This window comes from Aegilops tauschii, chromosome 5, assembly GCF_002575655.3.
Source record: "Aegilops tauschii subsp. strangulata cultivar AL8/78 chromosome 5, Aet v6.0, whole genome shotgun sequence".
In the NCBI taxonomy this organism is placed as follows: domain Eukaryota; kingdom Viridiplantae; phylum Streptophyta; class Magnoliopsida; order Poales; family Poaceae; genus Aegilops; species Aegilops tauschii.
In genome coordinates this window covers 31,661,947-31,686,975 of record NC_053039.3, presented here as the reverse complement: position 1 = coordinate 31,686,975, position 25,029 = coordinate 31,661,947, and the positions used below count along the sequence as shown (strand labels likewise).

The 25,029-nt window shown below is 43.6% G+C and overlaps 4 protein-coding genes, 1 long non-coding RNA gene and 1 pseudogene across 5 annotated transcripts; 4 read left to right on the top strand and 2 right to left on the bottom strand.

Annotated features, from left to right (window-relative positions):
* Positions 1-916: 916 nt before the first annotated feature.
* LOC109767663 (cation/calcium exchanger 1) lies at positions 917-3,553 on the bottom strand. The gene has a single exon (XM_020326397.4). The coding sequence runs from the start codon at positions 2,919-2,921 to the stop codon at positions 1,227-1,229; it is 1,695 nt and encodes a 564-aa protein (XP_020181986.3). The 5' UTR covers positions 2,922-3,553; the 3' UTR covers positions 917-1,226.
* A 1,952-nt stretch (positions 3,554-5,505) lies between these two features.
* Positions 5,506-7,467, bottom strand: LOC109767670 (dihydropyrimidinase-like; annotated as a pseudogene).
* A 2,317-nt stretch (positions 7,468-9,784) lies between these two features.
* LOC141022290 (uncharacterized) lies at positions 9,785-10,701 on the top strand. The gene is made up of 3 exons (XR_012183572.1): positions 9,785-9,890; positions 10,006-10,161; positions 10,433-10,701. It is a non-coding gene; the product is annotated as an uncharacterized lncRNA (long non-coding RNA).
* A 167-nt stretch (positions 10,702-10,868) lies between these two features.
* On the top strand, positions 10,869-12,627 carry LOC141022511 (uncharacterized). The gene is made up of 6 exons (XM_073498772.1): positions 10,869-10,896; positions 10,995-11,087; positions 11,187-11,715; positions 11,800-11,904; positions 12,010-12,107; positions 12,194-12,627. The coding sequence occupies exons 1-6, from the start codon at positions 10,869-10,871 to the stop codon at positions 12,625-12,627; spliced, it is 1,287 nt and encodes a 428-aa protein (XP_073354873.1).
* Positions 12,628-13,059: 432 nt separating this feature from the next.
* Positions 13,060-14,616, top strand: LOC141022510 (uncharacterized). Its single transcript, XM_073498771.1, has one exon. The coding sequence runs from the start codon at positions 13,060-13,062 to the stop codon at positions 14,614-14,616; it is 1,557 nt and encodes a 518-aa protein (XP_073354872.1).
* Positions 14,617-14,907: 291 nt separating this feature from the next.
* On the top strand, positions 14,908-15,543 carry LOC141022509 (uncharacterized). The gene has a single exon (XM_073498770.1). It carries the CDS (start codon positions 14,908-14,910, stop codon positions 15,541-15,543), a length of 636 nt encoding a protein of 211 aa, XP_073354871.1.
* The last annotated feature ends 9,486 nt before the right edge of the window (positions 15,544-25,029 follow it).

Genomic DNA, 25,029 nt, shown 5'->3' with positions numbered 1-25,029 from the left:
GAAAACACGTTTTTTTCCCTTTCCGAAATAGGCACGCCCGTGACTCTCGCGAAAGCACAACCGTGACTCTCACGAAAGAAAAAACAGAAAACACGTATTTTTTCCCTTTCCGAGAGGCACAGCAGTGACTCTAGCAAAAGCACAACCGTGCCTCTTGCGAAAGAAAAACAAACAGAAAACGCGTTTTGTTTTTCCCTTTCCGAGAGGCACGGCAGTGACTCTCGCAAAAGCACAACCATGCCTCTCGCGGAAGCAAAACCGTGACTCTCGCGAAAGAAAAAAAACAGAAAACACGTTTTGTTTTTCCCTTTCCGAGAGGCACGGCCGTGACTCTCGCGAAAGCACAACCGTGCCTCTCGCAGAAGTAAAACCGTGACTCTTGCGAAAGAAAAAAAAACAAAAAACGCGTTTTTTTCGTTTCCGAAAGGCACGGCCGTGACTCTCGCTAAAGCACAACCGTGCCTCTCGCGGAAGAAAAAACGTGACTTTTCACGAAATAAAAAAAAAGTAAACGTGTTTTTTGGTCGAAACGCTAAGGAAGACCGGGGGGAAACCAAAACGTTAAAAAAAGAAAAGAAACCGTTTAAAAAGCCGAAAACGCGGGCAGAAAAATAAAAAAAATCTAGAGGGAGCGTCCAGAGCGCGACACATGGCGAATGGCTGAGAGCGCGCCAAGTGGCGCTGATCATTGCGAGGCTCCCGAAGGAGCGCTCGTTAACTAGTTGCTCCCAAGAAATAAGGAAAGCAAACTCCGGAGGGCTATGGGCTCTTGAAATTGTTGCCCTGAATCGACTCATATCGCTCCACCATACCAACCACCTACCAACAAGCCCATCCACCAGCAGATAACTCCACAAAACTACAAAGCGTTGATCAAGTCAAAATCGTGGACCAAGTCTAAAATTAGAGACCTCGATTGATTGAGAGATCTTCCACCTCTATGAGGTTTATTGAATTATTAAAGCATTTACTCATATGTACCTGTACTTTACATGGCACTTAACAATTATAGACAACAGATAACAAAGAATGACTTTGTTTTCTGGCTTTACATATCCACATGCATGCATTGCCCTCTCACAACTGAAGTGATCACGAGCGTGTGTGAGAAGCAGCCAAGCCAGCATCCATCACTTTTACGTAGTACGAGTAGTACTACTCTTTTAGCCTCAGGATCTTGTTCGATCTTGCCGCTGCACCATCAATTCAAATCCAACAGTCCTCAATCACTGTCTTGGCAGGAGAGAATCTAGGCTGAGGACGCCGACGGCGTCGGCGACCCGGACGGCGATGAAGCAGAGGTACACGGCGAGCAGCCCGGCACCGAGCGTGGCGTCGAGCCTCATCCCCCTCGCCGGCAGCACCACCAACGCCCACGCCAGCCCGGCCACCAGGAACGCCACCGTCACGTACGTCGCCGCATCCACCGGGATCTTGTACGTCTCCGGGTACCGCGCCCCCGCCGCCAGTGCCATCGACAGCCCCAAGCCCACCACCGTGTTGAACGCCGGCCCGGCGTAGCACCCCGCCACGGCCGTCTGGGCGCCCGATGCGCCGTCCTGCGTCGCCATTGCGACGTCCGCAACCATGTCGCCGAGGGAGTTGCCCCACGCGAGCACGGTGACCCCGAGCACGCTCGCGGGCACGCCCACGATGATGCCGGTGGACACGAGGAGGGCCACGAGCTCCCGGGCCAGGAGGTAGGACCAGAGGATGGACATGAGGAACCCGCCGGCGAGCCACAGGAGTCGCACGTACCGGCCGTGTGGTGGTGCCGCGGCGTCCGTGGTCGCGGCCGCGGCGATGGCGAAGAGCGTGCCGGTGAGGGCGCCGGCGAGTAGCACGGTGGGGCTGGTCGGGGAGGTGACGACGGCGAGGAGGAGAGGGCCGAGGAGCGTTGAGGTGATGGCACAGGGCCTGGACCAGCGGTGCGCGGCGATGTCCGGGATGGTGAGGCGGCGCGGGAGGTAGAGCGGCGCGTGGACTGCGGCCAAGAGGCCGCTGGCGAAGGTTCTTGGTGGCTGCTTGGAGGAGACGGCGACCGGGAGGAGGAGCGGGGCGGCGAGGTCATCGGAAGGCTTTGTACTTGTGTAGGTGCTGCCGTCATCGGCGGCGACGGAGCAGCAGTGCGATGTCGAGACGAGGAGGACGTAGGCGGCGTAGAGGGAGAGGAAGCACGCGGCGGCCCAGACGGTGACCGTGCCGGCGACCAGCACGGCGAGGAGGTAGCAGAGCGCGACGAGAAGAAAGCAGACGTCGCGCACGAACCCGCGCCGCTCAATGACGGCGCCTCCGCGGCGAGCGGCGACGATGGCGACCACGCCGGCGACGACCGTGGACACGAACAGGGCGCCGCCGAGCGCGCCGCTGAGCCCCACGTCCCCGGCCTCCCCGCCATCGGACGCGAACGCCACGACGCTGGAGAGCACGTCGGGCGCGCCGTTGCCGAGCGAGAGCAGCGTGACCCCGGCCACGGCGGGCGGCAGGCGGAGCGCGGCGGAGAGGCCCTCGAGCGAGGCGCAGAAGTACTCGGACGCGGTGTCGCCGAGGAGGTAGAAGAGCAGGAGCAGCCAGAGCGCGATCGCCGCGCCGCCCAGCCACGGCGACCACCAGAGCCCCTCCTGCTCCCCGCACGCGCAGTAGAAGAGCGCGAGGTAGTCGACGTACCCGGTCGGCGCGCACGGCGGGTGGGACGACGACCGGAGGTACCGGCACCGCGCGGCGCGGCCCTCCAGCGCCTGCAGCTCCGCCTCGCAGCTCCCCCGCTCCCGCGCTCCGGCGCCCGAGCCGAAGAAGAAGGTCCCGCCGTGCCGCGTGCGCAGGGAGAGGCAGAGCACGAGCAGGAGCAGCAGGAAGGAGGCACTCGCGGTCACGGCGGCGGCATTGCGCCTGCGCTTGTACAGCCTCTGCAAGAAAGCCATGGTGTTGATGTCCGGAGCTCAGCTCAGCTACTCTAATCGAATACGGCGGTGAAGCTCAGCTGAGGCACAGTAATAATGTGGCGCCATGCATGGCCGCGGTCGAGCTCGCGTGTCTTGTAGCATTGGTCGGCCGGTCCGTGATCAAATCAAATTTGCTTTTGTGGCTGCAGATGAGTGAGTACGTTTGTGACTTTGTGTGGACTTTTGGTAGGAAGGGACACATGGCAGCTGAGCAGATCCCTTTTAGAAGCTGCGTCATTCTTCTTCCTCGTGACGCGGCAGCCATGTCATCGCATAGATGCTTTTGGAGTGATGGAATGTTCCATCTTCCATGCCATTGAGCTTATAAGTCATCTAGAACAATGATAGCAAACTTACAATTGCAAGCCCAAAACTCATCATCTTGATTCCGAAGCAATTAGCTTCATGGATCCATGTCGGTTAAGAATTACAATTTTGCTAAAGCACATCTAGATGTGCCATAAGTATTGCACATCTAAGTCATATATCATTGATCTTACGCGAAGATTCGTGTAGAAATCAACAGGAGATTGCACAATGAGGATACCACAGAATCATCTGTAAAAAAAGCTGATGTTCCAAGCCAACCTGCAACGAATCTCCATGCTGATCTGATCTGATCTGATGAGATCTGCATGCATGCACACAGAATTAAGCAAGTTGACTCCAACTACTGCCGATGTTCAGAATAATTATGAGGGAATCCTATCATCTCCTTGCTCATCTTGTCTGAATAGTTGTTCTACCAATGAGCCTAATTAGTCATGTAGAACATTGATGATGCTACTTAGGCAGAAATCATGGACACGCAATGCAGACAGTACAATTGCAATTGCAATTTGCAGATAGCTGACAACTCAGTGGCGAGTACGAAGCAATTAGCTCCATCGATCCATGTCAGATCAAGAGGTGATTAGCCTGCTGCCTCGATTAGGACACGATCAGTGTTTGCATTGCATTTCTGCTTGATTGATGTGGACTATTCTCATGGGAAATTAAATGCACAATTGTTTCAGACAAGGTAGTACAATTATTCCTGCATCTGCCCAACCTGGTCCATTGATGATCTTGATATTAAATGATTTATTTAGCGGAAAAAATTTAGTTGTTCAAAAATTGCGAGATACTCATAACTGCAAGTTACTCTTGTTAACCCTGGTGCTTTACGTCTAAGTTGATGCAATTAGTATATATCTAATATAAAAATGGGCATGCTTTACGTATCAGAGCAGGAAGGGTCACGTGGCAGCTCAACAGCCCCCCCTTCCTCTCGGGATCATTTTTTCTTTTAAAAAAAAAAGGAAGATCACCATCGGCCTCTGCATAAGAGTGATACATGCATGCCTTTGAGATCATCTACGTAGAAGACTAGAACCCCTTGATGCTGGTTTGATCCTGATCCGAAGTGATCATTCTTCTTCCTCCTCCTAATGACACATCATGCTTTTTAATTGTTATAATAACTCTGACGTATGCCCATGGCACGAGCTCGATCAGACAAGATGGAATGACGCTGAGCTGGTAAAGAATCGCATGGACGACACACACATGCATGCATTGCAAACTTGCAATTGGCCATGACCTCTTCCAATGACCAGAAAATTAGGGCATGACCAGTGGCGAATTGAACAGGGGGGCTTCGACAGGCTCGAGCCCCCCCCCCCCCCCCCCCCAATATTGGAAAAGAAAAATTGCTACTATTTGTATCAAAATTTTGACCATATTTTGGACTAAAGGATTGAGAGTTTCTGACTTTTTCTACACACAGTTAACTTTGAGCCCCCCTTATTTTCTTCCAAGATTCGCTACTCGGCATGACGCTGGTTTGTATCTCTACTCCTAATGGAGCAGTTGGTGAATAGTCCGCGCGGTTTATTTTCGCTGGTTTATTTTCGTCATCCCCCAACCACCGTTTTTTTTCGTCATCATCCCATCTGTGCCAAAAAACCTTTGCCAAAAAAACCCTCTCGCCCAGAGCAGATCGATCTCCGCCGCCGACCAGACCTTCGAACGCCCGATCTCACCCCATCGCACGCCCGATCCACCCCTACTCCCCCTCCCCGGCCGATCCATTCCGGTGCCGCGGCCGATCCACCCCTACGCCCCCTCCGCGGCCGATCCAAACCTTCGCCGCCGCGCTTGCAGGAGGCGGCTATCTGCTGTGGGATCGGGCGAGGTGACGGGGCCGCGATCCCGATAAAGATACGCCGGCGATCACGACCCCGATCCGACGGCGACCCCCTTCTAGACACGCACAGGGTCTCGACAGGCGCTGCTCCCCTTTCAGTAGTAAGTAATGCAAGTTCATACACAATTGTACCCTTCTGGACACGCACAGGGTCTCGACAGGCGCTGCTCCCCTTTCAGTAGTAAGTAACGCAAGTTCATACACAATAGTTATTACACAAGGTCATACAGAAAATCATATCAGGAGTCGGCGACTTGAAGGACGTGGACTGGGAGACCGAGACGCTCAGGATCGGCCGGCGATCCGCTTCTGGACGCGCCCAGAATCCAACTTCTGCTGTACGATCCCGCGTGTCGTGTTCGCCGGAGAGATGCCTTAGCCAGCTTCCATTTGCAATGACACAACACAGTTTCCTTTGTTCAAGCCATCTTCCCACACCACTCGCCCTCTTGAGATGGTCACCTCTACCATTCCCTACACCAATCAGACAGAAACATCCACAGGTTGGATATCGAGTATTATGTTGGATTAACAGTTGTGAGTTGTGGGGAGCCAACCTTTCCTTTTCTGCCCTCGTACACGTTCGTGTCGGACCTCGAATGGTGTGTGCGCGTGCCCATCGCGAAGCTCCTCTTGGGGTTCAGGATGATGATGTCTGCATCAGATCCCTCGAGGATTGCTCCTTTGCGAGGGTATATGTTGAAGATCTTGGCACTGAGAAGATTAGAGAGTAGTATGCATCATTATACTTTAAAACTGTTTGCTTCTTGTTTTGTTTTTCTGATTTTGTTTTGATGTAGCTATAGAATTTCTGCACTACCATTCTGTGCTTGTCACTCTCACATAATCGGTGACTGTGATCTTGCCGGTCTCCTGTACATATATTGAATGAAGTCAGAAAACAGAAATACCGGCAATGGAACCAACTTAGTACCCATCACGAAAAACAACATTTGAAATCAAAACTTACCACCATGCTATCCCAAATTATATGCATCCGTTCTTCAATACCTGGGATCAAGTAATGAAAAGAGAGATGCCTTAGCCAGCTTCCATTTGCAATGACACAACACAGTTTCCTTTGTTCAAGCCCTATGGCTTACCATTTACGCCATTGGGAATCTTCCTGAAATCATCAGAACCGAAAGCTTTCTGAGTGGAATTGAAGGTGCAATGATCAGTTCCCACAAGCTGCATAGGAACAAAGAACAGTTCGGTGCTTATTCAAGGGATGTTTCCATCTCCATAGTAGACAATGTACAAACAATATTTTCAGAAAATAATATTCCTTTTATAATTTACCGCCTCGAACAATCTTCAAGCAGAGGCTAAACACCAGCTTGAAGCGCTTTATTTTAAGGACTCCACAACTTCACACTTCAGGAAATTAAGGTGGGATTCTGGATTCAAGCGTGTCACCTGTAATATTCCTGATGAAAGAGCAGCTTGAAGTGCTTTATTATGCCCTGCTTCCCGGATTGGAGGACTCATCACATACCTAGAAGCAAGATATGAAATAAGAGGAACCACAGCTACATAAACATATACTGATTGTGTGTGTTCTATTTACTTTGAAGCAGTTGCAAAGTCAGGATCCCAAAGCCAAGAATCATCAAGGACTAGCCCAGATACCACAGGTTCCCAATGACTCTCTGACCTGCAAAGTTTGAGCTTACATCAACTTACAGTTTGTTTCACAATTTGACACGCGTTGAAAATTTAAATCAACTTAGTACTTAGATTTGGGGTATTATCAATCCCGTGGGACCACTTAGTTCTGAAGCCCCAACAAGTTATTCTGGGACCGACCCAGTCCTGATTTTTTTTGTACAAAGCGGAAACTAGCCAATGTTCTGAAAGTAAATGTTCATAAAATAACTCTGTCTTAATTTGCATTGATGAGGAACTTGTTTGAACCAAATGGCCAGGCACCATACCTTCTCTTTTAGCCTTGGCAATCTCTTCCATTGCATCAGTACTCATCACATGAACAACATACAACGGTGTATTGACGAATTTTGCTAATCGAATTGCCCGTGAAGTTGCCTCGCCTTCCAACTGCAGAAAAGAAGAGAAAATTTGGCACAGAGGATGTTCGTCATGAACAGAATAGTCCAAGAATGCAGAATAGAGTATGCACCCACCATGTTCCTTGACCATCACTTCCATTTCCCTCGAAACCTCATCATTCCACTTGGTAATGGCCATGTGAAATCCATAGTCCATAGCAGCCTTTTCTGCTTTGTGTTTGTAGGATTCCAAGCCCGCAGTCAAGTTCCCGTTCACTGGAATGACAAAGTCGATGTGCATAGAGTAGCTTAGGAGCTGTTTACGCATGTTGCTGAACATGTTTAGTTGCTGTACATGTTTGCATAACTGATTGTGCTGCTTTTACTTACTTTGATTGCTTGGTTGTGTGGCTTGTTCTGCTTACTTTGCACTGCCAAGAAGCAGCCTGTCCAATAAGCATAGTCTCCAAGTTGTCTCCAAGTTCACGAACGAAAGTGCATGAAACATAACAATTAAGAATCAGTCTGTTTACATAAAACCTCCCAACACGGAGGCCAGGAGTTGGATCCTGGGCGCGTCCAGAAGGGTATAACAAAATAAATGATTGACGGTAGACAACTTCAGTATTAAACATAACAAAATAAATGATTGACGGTAGACAACTTCAGTATTAAACATAACAAAATAAGATCATTAAGATGGTAGACAACTACAGTTCACAAGCCATTATTAATAGTATGAATTCTTTGCTTGTAGGTAAGTATGGGGAATCCACAAAGCAAATCTGCGGAACATACAACAGCGTCAGGTGTACCTAGAGGTAAATCTTTGACTAAAAAACTTGCCGCACATCTCAAGCTATATCCCGATTGTGATTTCCTTAAATGACGTTGTTTCAGATAATTTGGATTGGACAAATGATGGTGAGAACAAACTGAGTACCCCATTTATGACAGTTGGATTGTCAATTTACCATGATTTAATACTATTTATTTATCGAATTGATCTCGCTTACTTGTATGAATGACACTCAGATGGGCTGACACTTGAACCGTCTGGACAACCGGTTCTTCCGGATATTGAACTTGTGGGTACTGAAGGTGTAGGATATCAGATGGCTGGGACAAACGTTGTTGATAATCACCCTATTAGTCCAGGTATGAGGCTGTGCGGATAGAGTACTCATCATTTTATTCTCTTATGTTCGTGACTTCAATCTCAGTTACTTGTATGAACCATGCTCCAGGCCACTCGATACCTGAACAGACCGCAGACCCGGTTGTTCCCCAACCCACTGATGGTGATATCGCATGTGTTCAGCGGCCTCCCGATCTGAACTCAGGTGAGCAAAAAACATATTGAAAAGGAGACCCTGCAATCTCGGTTATTTATCATGCTTATAGAGGTTGTGTTGCAGACATTCAAGAACAGTCTAAGAACAATAACATTTAGCTTTTGTTTTGTTCCAGATGTTCTTGATGTGTGTCCTATTGATGGAGGAATACACCTATACACTATGTCAACTGCTCAAGATTTATCCCAAACCGTTTCAACATCCGAGCACATGACCACAGGATCTTTCGAGAATATCACCAAACAAACTAAAAAAGGTATCTTATCTGATGAAAAAAGGGAGCAGATAAACGCCAAGAGGTGAGCTAATTATCGGCGGAAGAAAGAGGAGGAAGCAAAGAAACTTGAGCATGAAAGTCAAGCTTACCTTTCAACATCCGGTATAATTGTTTGATTTTTAATGAAAACAATGTGCATTCCTGCTTTGACTACTCTCATAGCTTGCTGCATCTATTATTAGACCGTCTATTTACTTGTATGAACCAATTTCAGATCAGTCCATCACTGAACAGACCGCAGTTGTTGTTGTTCCTCAACCCACTGATGGTGATGTCACATGTGTACCGCGGCCTTCCGAACTGAACTCAGGTTAGTAGAAAACATAATCAGTACTCTCTACTCTTCGGATAGCACTAAACTGACCCGTTATGACCACTATCGGTTATTTTTACATCAAGCGGGCAACACGGCAACCTCATCAACGTTTGTGTCTCTCAGTTGTCTCACTGACGAGTTAGCCGCAGCCGTAGCACAAAGTGTAAACGGTATTACAAGATTCGTCTTTCGTTGTGAACCGTATCTATCTTATAGAGGTTGTGTTGCAGATGTTCATTAACATACTAAGTACATTATCATTTTGGTTTGGTTTTGTTCCAGAGGCTCTAGATTTGACTCATATGTATGGAGGAAATCACGTAAACATCAATGCAACTCCTCAAGTTTTACCACAATCCGGTTCAACATCCAAGCACATGACTACAGGATCTGTCGTGCGTATCTCCAAACCATCTAAGAAAGTTATCTTGTCTGATGAAAAAAGGGAGCAGATAAACGCCAAGAGGCGAGCTGGTTATCGGAGGAAAAAAGAGGAGGAAGCAGAAAAAGTATAGCATGGAAGTCAACCTGACCTTTCAATATCTGGTATGATTGTTTGATTTTAAATCAAAATAATGTACATTCCTGCATTCACTACTCTCACACCTTCATGCATCTATTACTAGATGACAAGAAAGAGCTAATAAATGCGCGGAGGCGGGCAACGTATCTTAAGAACAAGGAAAATGCTGACATTAACAAGGAACAGATGAAATCTCCGTTGGTAGATGGTTATCGAAGAAAATATGATGACGCCGCCGGCAAGCATCTCCATCAAAATATGCCTGCCGTTGACATGTCGGGTACGACTATTTCTATATTACAGGACAAACGTCTATTGAATATACTCCCTTTGTTCATAACAGTATGATTATTATCTGAGAATCCGTGAGTATGACACCTGCAACCATATTGCAGGTATGCAAAATGTTCCACGGAGCGCTCTCGGTGATATCACTAATGGGGTACAAGCTCACCCTATGCTCCTTGCCGACAAAAATAGCCAGATCAAGGCTCAAGGGCGAGCTACCGTGAAGCACAAAGATGATAACCTTCCTGCCCTTACAATATCAGGTTAGAATGCTTTTTGATTCAGCTGCCTCTTGATAGTATATATATTCCTAATGTTTCTGGATACAAGTGTTTAATAAGTTATCTTGGAAAACAAGCTTATCAAACTCATTGTTTTATCGTCCTCTCGTTTGACTTTTGATTAGACATTAATACCTTGTGAAAATGGACGGAAGGAGTCAGCTGATATGACCTACAAAATATGCTGGTACCTTTTGTATCAATGATCAATTAATGCAGTACTGATTAGCGTTTTACACTGTTGTATAACCAGCCGACCCAAATAGGTCCAGCTATACGTCATTGTCACAAGATGAGGCGGTATTGCCTCATACCAATACAATCAGTACAGCTGTCATTCATGATAACCAACTACCTAGAAAGCAGCGTGGTAAGCAACGCAGAACTTGCTTAACTCCTGATCAAATGGAGCAAACAAACGCGCGGAGGCGAGCAACATATCGGAAACATCTAGAGCACGGAACTATCGATCTTGAAGAAAAAAATACCACGCTGCGAGAATGGAGGGCATGCAGCAAAGAGAAGGGGGAGTTAAGTGCAAAAAGAAGGCAACTTATGCGGCAAAGAAGCACACCCCGTGCAAAGAATCCCTCGCACTGCCACGTCCAGACCTAGCAAACTTATCCCACGCAACACCCCTCTCTCGGGCCGCCGAAGGTGATTCATCTGATGGCGACCCGACGACAATCATGCCGAATTTCATTGTTGGTACCAATGGTATGATAATTCTATTGTCACCTTGTTGTGCTCATTCTCACCAACCCTCATCTGACATGACGTTGTCTATTGTCACATTCGCCATGGAGATAATGCAGACGAAATCGATGGGTTCCGAGACTGCATCACTGGCGATGAGACGACACCATCCGACTTTATGGATGAGGAGTACTACATGTTTCGCGACGAAGGTATGGTCAACTATAATCTATGAATTTGTGGGGCTTTATCATAATTATAGTTAGTAGTAATTAATGTTTTGAACATCATGTTTCAACAAATGCACGTAGGATACGATAATGACACCTTGGAGGATGAAGAGGAAGCGATCATGTCGTCTGCTATACCTAGCGAGGTTGATCCATTAGACTTTGTCTACACAAACATCCCAGACACGACTCTCATCCTGAAGCTCGACGCAAACTGCAAACACTGCAAGGCAAAAAAATTTGTGTCTGAGACTGACGGCTTCTGCTGTCGCAATGGCCAGATCGAACTTAAACAACCTGAGCCAATCCCAGAGCTGATGAGGCTATGGTCAAGCATGGATGCAGATTCTAGACATTTTCGGGAAAACATACGCTTCTTCAACGGGCATTTCGCCTTCACAACCCTTGGCGTCAGCCTTGATGAGAACTACACAAACATGAAGTCTGGGGTGTACACATTCCGGGCACACGGCACCATCTACCACAATGTGCATTCGCTCGGGCCTAGCTCCCGTCCTGAGCATCTGCAGTTATACTTCTATGATGATGACCCAACCATCACTCATCGTAAGGCGGCCACCAAGCAATTAGACCAAGATGTCGTGAAGAAGTTAGTAGACATACTCAAAGAAAACCCGTACTCCTAGCAATTTAGGAGTTTGGGTGCACACAAGGACAACCTCGATGATTACAGGATAGACCTAAACACCGATAAAAGGCTTGACCAAAGAAGATATAACAGACCGTTGTCATCTGAGGTCGCCGCAATTTGGGTTGAGGGCAACGACCTAGCAAAAAGGTTTGACCGGAGGATAACACTTTGTGGTAATAACAACGAAAGGCACAGTATACGTGTGACCTCCGGAGCATATGACCCTTTGTCTTATCCCCTATTCTATCCAAGGGGAGAACTAGGTTGGCATCCGAAGCTACCTAAACGTAATGTTCCTTTGGAGGTTGTACTAAATCCTCAACTGGTCCATGATGATGATGAGGATGCAGGTATGCCGTCTGCGTCCCATTTTGCTACAAATAATATTTTGTTTGTCGATTATATCCTCATTTTTATGGTACTCAATCATGTGCAGAGGGCAACAGCAGGTTGTGCGTCTCTGTCAGAGACTACTACTGTTACATGCTGCAGACACGGCCTGCGATCTTTAATCCCATACTCTGTGGAGCACGCCTCTTGCAGCAATGGGCCGTCGACATGTACGTCAAGATTGAAAGTTGTCGGTTAAGGTGGTACAAGAAGAACCAGACACAGATTCGTGCCGACTTGTATAAAGGAGTTGTTGATGCGATCACATCGGGGGAGACACGAGCAAGCGCTGTTGGGGTAAGAATAGTTCTCCCTGGAACATACCCTGGTGGCGACCGCGACATGAAGAAGAGGCATATGGATGCCATGGCAATTGTACATACATACGGGAAGCCTGACATCTTCTTGACCATGACTTGCAATCCAAAATGGGAAGAGATAACGAATGAGTTGCTGCCTGGTCAGACGGCGCAAGACTGACCTGATATTGTGGCTCGCGTGTTCTTTGGCAAACTAGAGTCTATGAAGGACATGTTGTTCAAGAAGCACATCCTGGGTGTTGTCGTCGCATATGTATATGTTGTCGAGTTTCAAAAAAGGGGCCTCCCACACGCACATTTTCTGTTGATCATGGACTCAACATATAAGCTTATCGTCCCCGAGCAGTATGACCGACTCATTTCCGCAGAGCTCCCAGACAAGCATAAGTATCCGGAATTGTATGCAATGATGGTAAAACATATGATGCACGGACCATGCGGTGCTCTAAACCCGAAGAATGTTTGCATGCAAGAAAACGGATGCAAGTGCAGATACTCGCGGTCGTTCAATGAAAACACAGCACAGGGGAAGGACTCGTACCCAGTTTATCGACGTAGAGACGATGGTAGGCGTGCTAAGGTCCGAGGGAAGATGTTGGACAACAGATGGGTTGTGCCTTATAACCCATACCTTCTGCGGATATTCAATTGCCACATCAACGTTGAGGTCTGCTCGAGCATAAAGGCCGTCAAATATCTTTACAAGTACATTTACAAGGGCCATGATAAGGCTTCTTTCAGCATCGACCAGCCCGACGCCGATGGTAACATTGATGAGATCAAGAGATACGTTGACGCAAGGTGGATCACCCCTCCGGAGGCTATGTGGAGGATATTTGGCTTTCCACTTTGCGCCAACTACCCTCCTGTCTTGCAGTTGCCTCTTCATCTCCCGAATATGCACAGGGTCGCATTCAATGCCCAGGCTGACTTGAAAAATGTTGTCGCCTCAGAAAATATTTCAAAATCCATGTTAACGGAGTATTTCAAAGCTAACCAGGAACACCCTCGGGCTAGAAATATATTGTACAAGGATTTTCCCGGAAGCTTCACGTGGCAGAAGAAAAAGAAGTTTTGGAAGCCGCGGGTCGAGCGTTTTCAAATAGGTCGCATCGTGTCTGCCAATCCTGCCGAGGGGGACCGATACTATCTGCGTGTGTTGCTAAACCATGTTACGGGCAAAACATCCTTTGAAGACTTGCTCACCGTGGACGGCGTGCTATGTGGGAGCTTTAGAGAGGCCGCTGAAAGGTTGGGACTCATCGAGGCAGACAACACGCTCGACGACTGTCTTACTGAGGCTGAGCAGTGGGCGATGCCATGTTCTCTTAGGAGGCTCTTCGCAACCATCTTGGTGCACTGCGAGCCAGGCGACGTGCGTGGTTTATGGGATAGGCACCTCGAGCCTATGTCAGATGACTATCGTCGATCACGCACGTTCCCTGACGAGGTGGAGCAGATGGTGTTGCTAGACATTAGGGGTATGTTGCAGTCCATGGGTAAAGATATTGTTGATTTCGCTCTTCCGAGCATAGATGATGCGTTTGACCCAACCGAGGGCGAGGCAAGAGAGGTCATCGAGGAAACAACCGTTGAGTTTGACATGGATGACACTAAGTTGGTATCTTCGCTGAACTTGGAACAAAGGGCCGCATACGACGAGATACTAACGGCTGTTGAACGCGGTGATGGGGGTGTATTCTTTGTTGATGGCCCTGGAGGTACAGGGAAGACCTTCCTATACAGGGCGATGCTTGCCAAGGTGAGGAGCCAAGGCAAGATTGGTATCGCTACCGCGACGTCGGGCGTCGCCGCTTCTATCATGCCTGGCGGCAGGACTGCCCACTCGAGGTTCAAGATCCCATTGAGTTGCGATGATGGAGCCTCGTGCATCTTCACCAAGCAGAGTGGGACCGCCAAGCTCCTAAGGATGGCCTCATTGATAATATGGGATGAGGCCAGCATGACGAAGCGACAAGCGGTAGAGGCATTGGACAACAGCATGCGCGACATCATGGGAATACGTGACCGGCCCTTTGGAGGAAAGACTATTGTTTTTGGTGGGGACTTTCGGCAGGTGCTTCCGGTCGTCAGAAGGGGGTCGCGGGGCCAGATAATTGATGCAACCCTCCGAAGTTCTCATCTGTGAAAGTGTATGCGGCAGCTTCGGCTCATCACCAACATGAGGGCTCATAATGACACGTGGTTTGCAGATTACTTGCTAAGGGTCGGCAATGGCACTGAGGATGTAGACGATCAAGGCAACATACTACTCCCTGAAGATATTTGTCTGCCATCTACAGGCGAGGTTGACGACCTGGAAAAACTTATTGACCACGTGTTTCCGAGTCTAGATGACAACATGTCTGATTCCAATTACATGACATCTTGAGCAATCCTTTCCACGACAAACGACAATGTCGACAAGATAAACATCCGCATGATAGACCGTTTTCATGGAGATGAAGTAATCTACCATAGCTTTGACATTGCAGAGGACGACCCATATGGCTACTACGCTCAGGAGTTTCTTAATGGATTGACTCCTAATGGTCTTCCTCCGCATGCACTCAAGCTAAAGTTGAACTGCCCTGTCATACTTCTAAGGAACATTGATCCAGCTAATGGACTGTGTAACGGCACTAGGCTTGTTGTAAGAGGTTTTGAGAGGAACACCATTGATGCAGAAATCGTGATTGGTCAACACGCTGGCAGGAGGGTCTTCCTTCCTCGAATACCTCTCTGCCCATCTGAAAACGACATGTTTCCGTTCAAGTTTAAGAGAAAGCAATTTCCTATAAGGCTTAGCTTTGCTATGACCATTAACAAGGCTCAAGGGCAGACCATACCGATAGTTGGTGTCTACCTACCCAATCCCGTGTTCTCTCATGGTCAGCTCTATGTTGCTTTGTCTCGAGCCACCGCGAAGAGAAACATAAAGATACTCATTCAGAAGGAGAAGCCGAAGGAGAAGGCCAACAAGCTAAAGGACAATCCAAAGAAGCGAAAAAGACCGACTGTGTCCTTACTGACCTCGATGAAGAACATCGTCTACAAGGAAGTCCGTACAGGCTGAAGTTCGGTCTTAATAGACTAGCAGGTTTAGTAATGACAGAGCATTTACTCTTGCGATGGTCAAGATATGCTGAATTTCGTTTCTTTTACATATATTTTTTATTTGGTATTTTTATATTTGGATGTATACAACATCATCGCTGATATAGATTTTCTACAAGCGTACTTTTTCATGTGTAATATGTGATTCAGATATAGTGATTGGCAGGATAAAGACCTGGAACATCCAATGAAACTATTGTATTATGGCAAATTAACATATCTGTTCTTATTATTTTGGTATTTTGATAGTATGTTTGAATGTAAGTTTATGGACGTCTTTATGATCCTCTACAATCATCTGCTAGGTCAGAACTATAATATTCTGATTGGTCTGAATTATAAGACCAACACACGCAGGAGGGAAGTTTGTGAAGCTTGTGAATATATATTTTGCATATGTACTACAAATAAATAATAAAAAGCTAGCCTGCGTACATGCGAATAAGTTTATATGCCCGTGCGACTTTGAAAAAATGTGACAACTGACATGTCTGATTGCTGAAGTGTACAATATTTGGAAAAAAATTAGAATACTTGATACTTTCACGTATCTAAACTAATTATTTAACAGTTCAGTTCAGATTACATATTATTTTCTTGCATTGGTTCATTTACCATCATGAATTTACTGTGCATCTGTAATAGTTCAGACCTAAAATATTTGTATGTATACACCATCATCGCTGATATAGATTTTCTACAAGCGTAATTTTTCTTAACGAATGATGCCGCTGATGTGTTACTTCTGCTAATGCATAAACAGATAGTGCATGTGTGTAATACCGTTGCTGCTAATGCATACGCATAAATACACAAATTTATGTTGTTTCCTAGCTATGGGAGCGTGTACTTCTACTACTATTTCTCATATGTACGTATGTATGTTATACAGATTGTTGTGATGAAAAAGAACAATAAATATGATCTTTTGCAATGCTGTGTTGGACTGAATGATTTGTAGTCCAATTATATTTTTTGATATACATGAGGTATTACACATGAAATGCAAGAAAGAGTTGTAAGCTGATCTCAATAGGTTTCTTTTTATTTATTTCCCTAATTCATGTTTATTTTTTGATGTTCTCTTTCCTGTTTGAACAAGGAAATGTAAGTAAATGTTACAGCCGGTACAAACTTGAATGAAGTGTTAATGCATTTGAAGAAAACAGTATTCAACATAGTTTTAAAAAAATCCCGTGTATAAGGAAATTTTAGAAGTGTTTTTGAAAAATGTACAATACGTGCATGTTAACTATTTTATTTGCTTCCTTTTAAAAAAATTCCTAATCGGTTTATCACACATGAAATCTTAAGACAGGTTATCTTTTTTGTCTTGTAATAATATAGTAGGTTCTACTCACCGAATCACAAAATTGATCCCATTAATTAATATTTGATTGTGACCAAATCGGTCGATTTGTTTACCGATTCCGTATTCAGAGCTTCCTAGAAACGCTTATATATAGATCAACCGTTCCAACGACCTTACCAGACCTCTCCATCCTCCTCTCACATGGCGTCATCCAACAGTTCAATTCACATGCTTCGTTGGCAGGAAGAAGAAAGTGAAGATTTCGGTGAACTGGAAGATCATGACGGCGCTACGCCGATGCGTCCCTTTGGTAAGGGTAACACACCAAAGCCAAAAAGGCTTAGGATGCATAATCACGTCGAGCCTATTAACCTGCCTATTAGTAGTAGATATCCCGTTACGAAAGACGATAAGAAAGAAGGTTTGGGGGACGGTTGGGGTACTAGCAACGATCAAATTCTGCAGGCAACCAAGGAGAGCAACAAGCTGATGCAAACTCTCATAAAGAAGATCAATCAGTTGGAACATATGGTTGTGAAGCACATGCAAACATGCGACAAGAAGACAGAAATGCCTTGAAAGGAGCAATCATGAGGAGTTATACAATATTCTTTACAGTTTTTATGTTTTATGTTTCAACGCTCCTTAAGAGCATTTTGCATTGTAATCGATTTGGAGTCAAACTATGAAAGTATGAATAAAGAACAGATATTGTTTCATGCTTCCTTTCTTACTCTCTGTTTTTGATCTTCCCTTTGAGCTTTGTCGCCGAACATGCTATTTTTTTTCTTTTTCTTATATGAATACGCGGTACAAATGCTGTAATCCGTACTTCCATCAAAATATTCTTTTTATTACAAATGGCATTTACTGCGTTTGTGCTATATTAACTAACTTACGTCACAAAACGCACAGGCTTCTCAATTAAGCATGCTGGTTTTGAAAGTGCGGCTGTTACTACACTGTGCATACAGAATCAAATTAAAAAAGAGACGCTAATTAAAAAACAGATCGAAGTTAGCTTTTCACGCGCATACTCAATTGTGCATGCAACCGCGACCAACGAATCAAGCCATCAAAGACCGACTGAACAAATTATTACTATTGCTAATAACTTCGATTTAAATTTTTGTTACTATTTTAAAATGCCCGTAAAATAGTCGTTGCAAAGTAACACAACGACGTCTCATCACATGTTATAAAATCAAATATGTTGGGATTTTTTTTAAAAACATATAGTATAATAAAAGCTGAGTAAATAATCGATTTTTGGAATTGATTACATGTTGGTAATTAATGGTAATATATTTAATCGACGAAATATTGGCGAATCCATGGTAATATATTAATTGCGTGACTACACTTACCTTAACGCACTATCACCTTAATTATTTTGATATATCCAATTCTTGCGTTCCTAACTAAAAATCTGAAGTCATCATTATATTCCCGCAGTTTGTTATATTGAATATAGGGGATTCACAGGCGAAAAGGAAACAATGATACTGGTGAGATAATTGACATGATTTCGATCAGATTAAGAATCTGAAATATCTATAAATAATTAATTGATTCAAAAAGTTTTAGCAATAAATTTTTTGTTGCCAAAGAACTCTCATAACTTACTATTTATAATAGTTTCGATAGTAGAGGTTTTTTTTCGCTAGACGGCCACATGCAAATAATTGAAAGAATTTTGATTTTCCCGCCTGTGGGCCCCTTGGACTATATATATAAATGCCACTACCCGTGCCCGTGCGCCCCTCTATCTTTCTTTAACACTTCATCCATTAGCTCCCTGACCATGGTGATACTGTACAGCTCGAGGCCCTCGAGGAGGGTGATGGCGAGTCCACCGGATCCCATCATGCCTCTGCCTACCATCCCTTCAATGAACAGGCAAGTGTACAGATCTTCATGCACGCTTATCTGACATCACCGTTTGTTTATCCCATCATTTCGTATTATTTTATGTAGGTATCTGAATTTTCAAAGTGTACAGATGGAACATATCTATCAAAGATGTTGGATAATTCGAGCTAAGGTGATGTGGAAGTCCCATATCAGGGTGCATGCAATGGGAAACCCATACTTTCGTTGCATACTTCTGGACCAGGAAGTATGAGATTAGTGATCACTAAATATATCACTAAATATATACACATGTGTTCTAAAGTCTTGTTATCTGAATTTTTAAATATTTCTAGGGAACAAAGATTGAAGCAATTGCCTTCAGCAACCAAGCTTATCGATTCAACGCCATTCTGCAGACCGGGCTAACATATGACTTCAGTAGCGTCGGGATAAACCCCACGGAAATGCTAGACGGTCACTTCTGGTATCTATGCATGGAGTTTGTCATTGAACTAAATGCTATAACCATGGTTAGGACATCGGTGCACAGTATTGCATCGACAATCTGTCCACCATTTTTCCCACAACTTGGTGCCATATCCTTGCTACAGGACAAAACCATTACCGGTGCAACATCTTTTAGTTTGTTTTTGCATATTTATCGATTTAACATTTTGTCTCACCCAGACTTAATTTTTTCCAGATGTTCTTGGTATTCTTGTCTATGCTGGTAGGATACAACACAGGTGGGATTCAGTATATAGACGGCAGGTCCATTTTGTTGAGATAGGCATCATGAATTTTCGGTAAATTCCAATCAGTACTTGAGGTTTTATATGATTATTAATATTTGATAGTTGCCTACCATCAACATATCTTTATCATTCCAGACGGGAGATACTGTTTATACGCCTAAGTCAAGAGCATGCTGGTCGTCACTTGTACCACTTGCAGAGCACTGAAAATTTGTTCGAGAAAATTGCAGTTACGTACATATAGGTAAACCGGAGGGATAAGTGCATGGAGACTATGAGGGAGAGCACATTCTTGTTCTCCCCCAACACTAATGATGATGTTCATCATCTTCAAGGTAAGTTATATAAACTATTTCGATTTTTATGGCTTTTTGTTCTTTTCTGTATTACGATGTTATTAGTACTAACAAATTGTTTTTACGTAGATATCCACGAAGCCTGCTTAATGACACTTGACGAAACACTATCATACGTCAATGCTGCAGTTGTAGCCAGGAAAAATGGACAGTAGATGACTTTGTTTTTCAACACGGCTCAATAAAAAGCTCGTTTCCCTCGGTCCTTTTATCTACATTTGGAATAATAATGTATTCACACAGAACAATCATTTCTGTTAAAGTGTGTTTTCTTTTTGCTTGTCAACTCTAAGTGTAGCCATTATGGCAGTATGTATTATTTGTACGCGTACTTAATTCGGGATATCTGGTTTTATACAAAGGTTGATTTTTTTCGATTCGTTGAGATTGAACTGTAAATATGTCATGCCTTAGGAACAAAATATTCAACTATAAAAAAGGAGAAAGATCTGATACGCCCCCGTCACGTTTTTTTATAATTAGAAAGAATCATCTACGTCTTAAATACGACTTGATATATTTGGCAGGCAATAAAAAGCATTAAAAATATATCCGTTTATATATGTGCTGCATCGACATCCTAATTGCAAGACACCTCAGTGAACGATCACTCACGCGTATCGATCAGCGATGGAGCCCATCATTGGAAACAATGCGCCGGCGATCCCTAGCTTTTGGCAATTGTTTATACACATATTTTAGCCTATTAGACTATTATTTAAATTACAATTGTGCCACACCCCTAGCTTTTGTACCGATGAACAGTTCTCACTGTCTAATTTTGCAATGCAAATTAAAATGCATGATTAACACGTAGTGCTTTCCTGATCATTTTTTTCAGTGAATTATTTAAGTGAACAAATAAATTCATTAATATTTCATCGTTATTGTGTACGTCGTTAATTTTCTTTTGCTGTAGCTAATCTCGTATCGTATAACTTCATCCATACACGCACTGTTATACGATACGATGTATACTTTATTCTTCAGAAATAATCACATTCCAGCTATAGAATAGTAAATAAACATATGAAGGTCATACGACACGTACCTTGCATATATTATTTAATCCTGAAGTTGTCCTTGATCTTCCTCTCTCGCCGTTGCCTTAAATTCCAGCTAGCGATTAAACGCTGATTATTTTTTATCTGTTCCTGAATAGAGTAAAATAAATGATATATGCATGGTTTTTCTTATTGATCAGTACCCTACAGTACACAACTAGAACCACGTTAATAGTAGATATGTTAGTGTGCATGCCGTGAATGTTCTATTTTGATACATGCTAATCAATGATAAGTTCATGAAGCTTATGTGTAAGAACATAAGCATTTTGGAAAAAATGAGTACCACAAAAAAAATTAAGGCATGACAATTGACATCATCATGATCTAAAGTATGGATAGGACATTAAGGACAATCTAATTTTATAGTAAGTTTTGATTTCTGACTTCTTTTCTAATACATTATTAAAAGTTATGCGTTTGATAAAAAAGGAAAGATATCTGCACCATACATAAGTATATATATGAAAAAAGCAAAGACATGTGCTACCCAGCCTTCCTCTGCATGGCCTACCATTTTATGTTAACATCCTGTAAAATCCGTCAATGCCTAATTTATTAACAGGTGTGATTTTGATGGAAAAAGGAAATAGATGTGCAGGGGACAGGTATATATGGTAGTGCTAGAGTAAGCAATGATCTGCTAGCCAGTTATCCTCCGCATGGCCTACCTATATATGTGAACCTCCTCTGCCATCCCTCCTCCCCCTCCTTGCTCTTCTTTCGTCCATCACAACAGCCAGACCAGGAGGAGAAGTTCCCAAGGAGTACTCTGTGTAAGCAAGGAGCATCAAGAAGGCGAGTACCTCTAGGTATGAACAATTCTGGATCTTTATTTTCTCTAAAACTGTAATAGTTGTTATGTTTGCTTGAGGTGTACTATCAAAAGTATGTTTGGTTGAGGTATACTACAAAAATATTGATTGCCATCATAGCCTCATAGGAAAGGAAACTGCTTTTTGATAGAAGTAGCTTCTGATTTAATTCACTGAATAATAATTATAATACAGGTAACAAAGGAACACTTATTGGGGGGAAATGAGCTTAGAATTACTAAGATAGGCATTACCTTCTGTTGCTCAATCAAATCAACTGGTACTAAACCATATCATATTTTGGCCTCCCCTTTCTGATTGAGGTGGTTTGGGTTATCATTCCACAGTTGCACGTACATGCGCTCCCTATATTACCATCATTAAAAAAAGGCGTATGAGTGCAAATGATGCAAAAAATTATACAGACTATTGACACAAGATATAATATGACTTACCACAACAGTTAGCACCAAACAATAGCCAGATAGCCAGATTCCTAAAGAAAGAGAACATTCAAAACAGAAAAGCCAGTAGAAGCCATGAGCAATGAATTGCAGTGAGATAAATTCAAGCTAATTGTGAAAATGCCAACAACAGTGAATATTATGTATTTTACATAACCATTGATGGATTTTTGTAATATCAGGATTCCTGATAAGCATTTTTTACTATAGGAAGGGGATCGCTGCTATATTAATTTTTAAACTGTAAATTTCTTAACCTGCAACACAGACTAAATGAGGCTAGAATCACAATATCATGTTGAACAAAAAAATGCCATTTCAATATGAAAGACTTGGCCTTTTTATTGTTAACTAGGTAAATGAAGCAAGTGCACGCCATGATATTCAAGTTCACCGAAACTCTATTTCAGATTATTTTTCCTATGATGGAGCTAAAGTATTCCTATATACTTGTAGGAATCATAAATCACTAAATCAACAGGAAGTCCGGTCATAGATCACTATAGTTCCTCTGCAACAAACTGGAGCTAGCAAGATGAAGAAAATGATGCCTGATTGTTAAAGCAAAGTGTGGATAGATACCTATATATAGTAATTAGACACTTATATGCTAAACCAAACGGCACCTGATTGTCTTAAAGCACTATAATCATTATTCAGTATTTAGATACTTATATTTTAAAAGGTGGACAGATACGTCAAACCTTTCCTATGCTAGCAACCAATATTGCTACTTAAAATTAATACCTCACTATGGTTCAGCTCCTCTGTAGTATTGGCTCGCCTCGTCGTTCTCGTTATGCACAGGTTTTGTTTGCCGAGGTGGCATCAGCTCCATGGTGGCCTCCTCCGAGCTACTGTGCTCATCGACGCCCAAGAAAAAACCAAAAAAGAATCTGGCTATTTATACATGACGACAACAACAAATAATTATGAGGGTATACAAGACCACAACAGTAATTACCGTAGCATGCCTCTTTCTTGGTAATTAGTTGTTGAGAAGCCAAGTCAATTATGCTGCTCCCATTGCCAGCTTAGAAATAAAACAGCAAATTGCTCAAATATACAATACATTGTCAATGAATGCAATACACATTGCACAACACATACACATGCCTTTGTTAAAGAATTATGCCTCAAATGCCATGTTGTAAACAGTAGCATAATTTAACTCCAAAACTAAGAATAGACCCTACCAAAATCATGCATAACCAGAATTACGATGGCATAACAACAACCATTGCAGAGATGGTGCTGACTAATCAGGGCATAACCAGGAACAATATAATTAACCATAAGCCATGTAAATAAAAATAGTAAGAACTTTATACCGATAAACTGAAACCATGATTACAGGCAATGAGGAAATCAAACAAACTTCACCTTATAATTATCCATGGCATACGCATATACAGGAAAGTCAAAACCCTGCCTAGGCAGTGAGAGAACACAAATTAGGGATAAGACCAAAAAAGTATGTTGCGCCAAGACTCACAAATTTCATGGAACCATACTAACCAAGAGAGCCTTGTCGAGCCGTTTTGCTGCTGCTTGGCACTCCTTCGGTTTCTCTTCCGCTTGCTGTTCAAATGGTAGAGTTGAGAAGTAATGAGGAACGTTGAAAACAAAATGAAGTGTGACAGCAAGAACACGTGCAAGGTCTATATTTAAACCGAACTGAGAATTTTAGGAGCTCAAATTTTAACAATAACTTTGATTCCAAGACTCAGTTACAAAGATGTGGTTTTAAGGATAACTTTGATTCAAAGATACATGTTCCATGTACAAATATGAAATGGATGAGTTGGACACTACAGTTCATATCACAGCTACAGTGACAAGTCAACTTAAGAAGCACTATATTCTAAAGATAATATTTTAGACGGCAAGCGGTAGAAGAAGACTTCTCCAATGAGCATATTCAACATCTTCAAAACGAAGATGTTTCAGATGGGCGTGAAGTGTGTTAACCAAAACAAATCCCTGAATCTCTCTGCAGAACCCTCCTAAAACTAAGCATCATCAATCAAACAGTCTTCCAATCTACAACCCCAGAGCATAGAAACAAAAGCAACACATGAACAGCATTTCAATTTAACGGTACATTCATAGAAATTATGAATGCCCCACAAGAACATATTTAGCATGAGCATGTAAATAGTGACAAGACTTGTGTTTTGCTGTACCTGATTGTCCTTGAGGTATAGGGTTATCTTAGTACCCCTTCCAAGGGGCTCTCCAGTAGTATCATGTCTCACAGTGAAGGAGCCACCATCCTGGGACTCCCACACATACTACTCATTAACAAGGTAAGCGGAGTAGAAACTGACACCAAACTGACCAATCATGGACACGTCGATGCCAGCAGCTACAGCCTCCATGAAATCCTTCTCGCCCAACCTTGCAATGGTACCAAGGTTGTTCACGAGGACTTGGTCAGGGTCTCAAACCTGATCTTATCCAACACCTGCACATCATAGCACCAAATACCCAATTTAGTGAGATTCTCACAAATAACCAGTCAATAATGTGTTGGTGATTATGCAAGAACTTGGTTTTGAGACTAATAATGCATTACAGTAGAATCAGCCTATATTTTCATTTATTTTACATTACATATGCAAGAACCTAAACAACACATGCATAGCACACTGCCTCTACCTAGCTAATGGGGCATTTATTTAGCAGAAAAGCAGGTCGTTTAACTAGCTAGCTAACAAATAGCAATCACTGGAATATTAGCATAGTAGCAGGTGAGTGAGGAGAGGGAGAGGGACGTGCTACCTGCTGGGAGCAATGCGTCGTGGTGGCCAGGCTGGACTCGT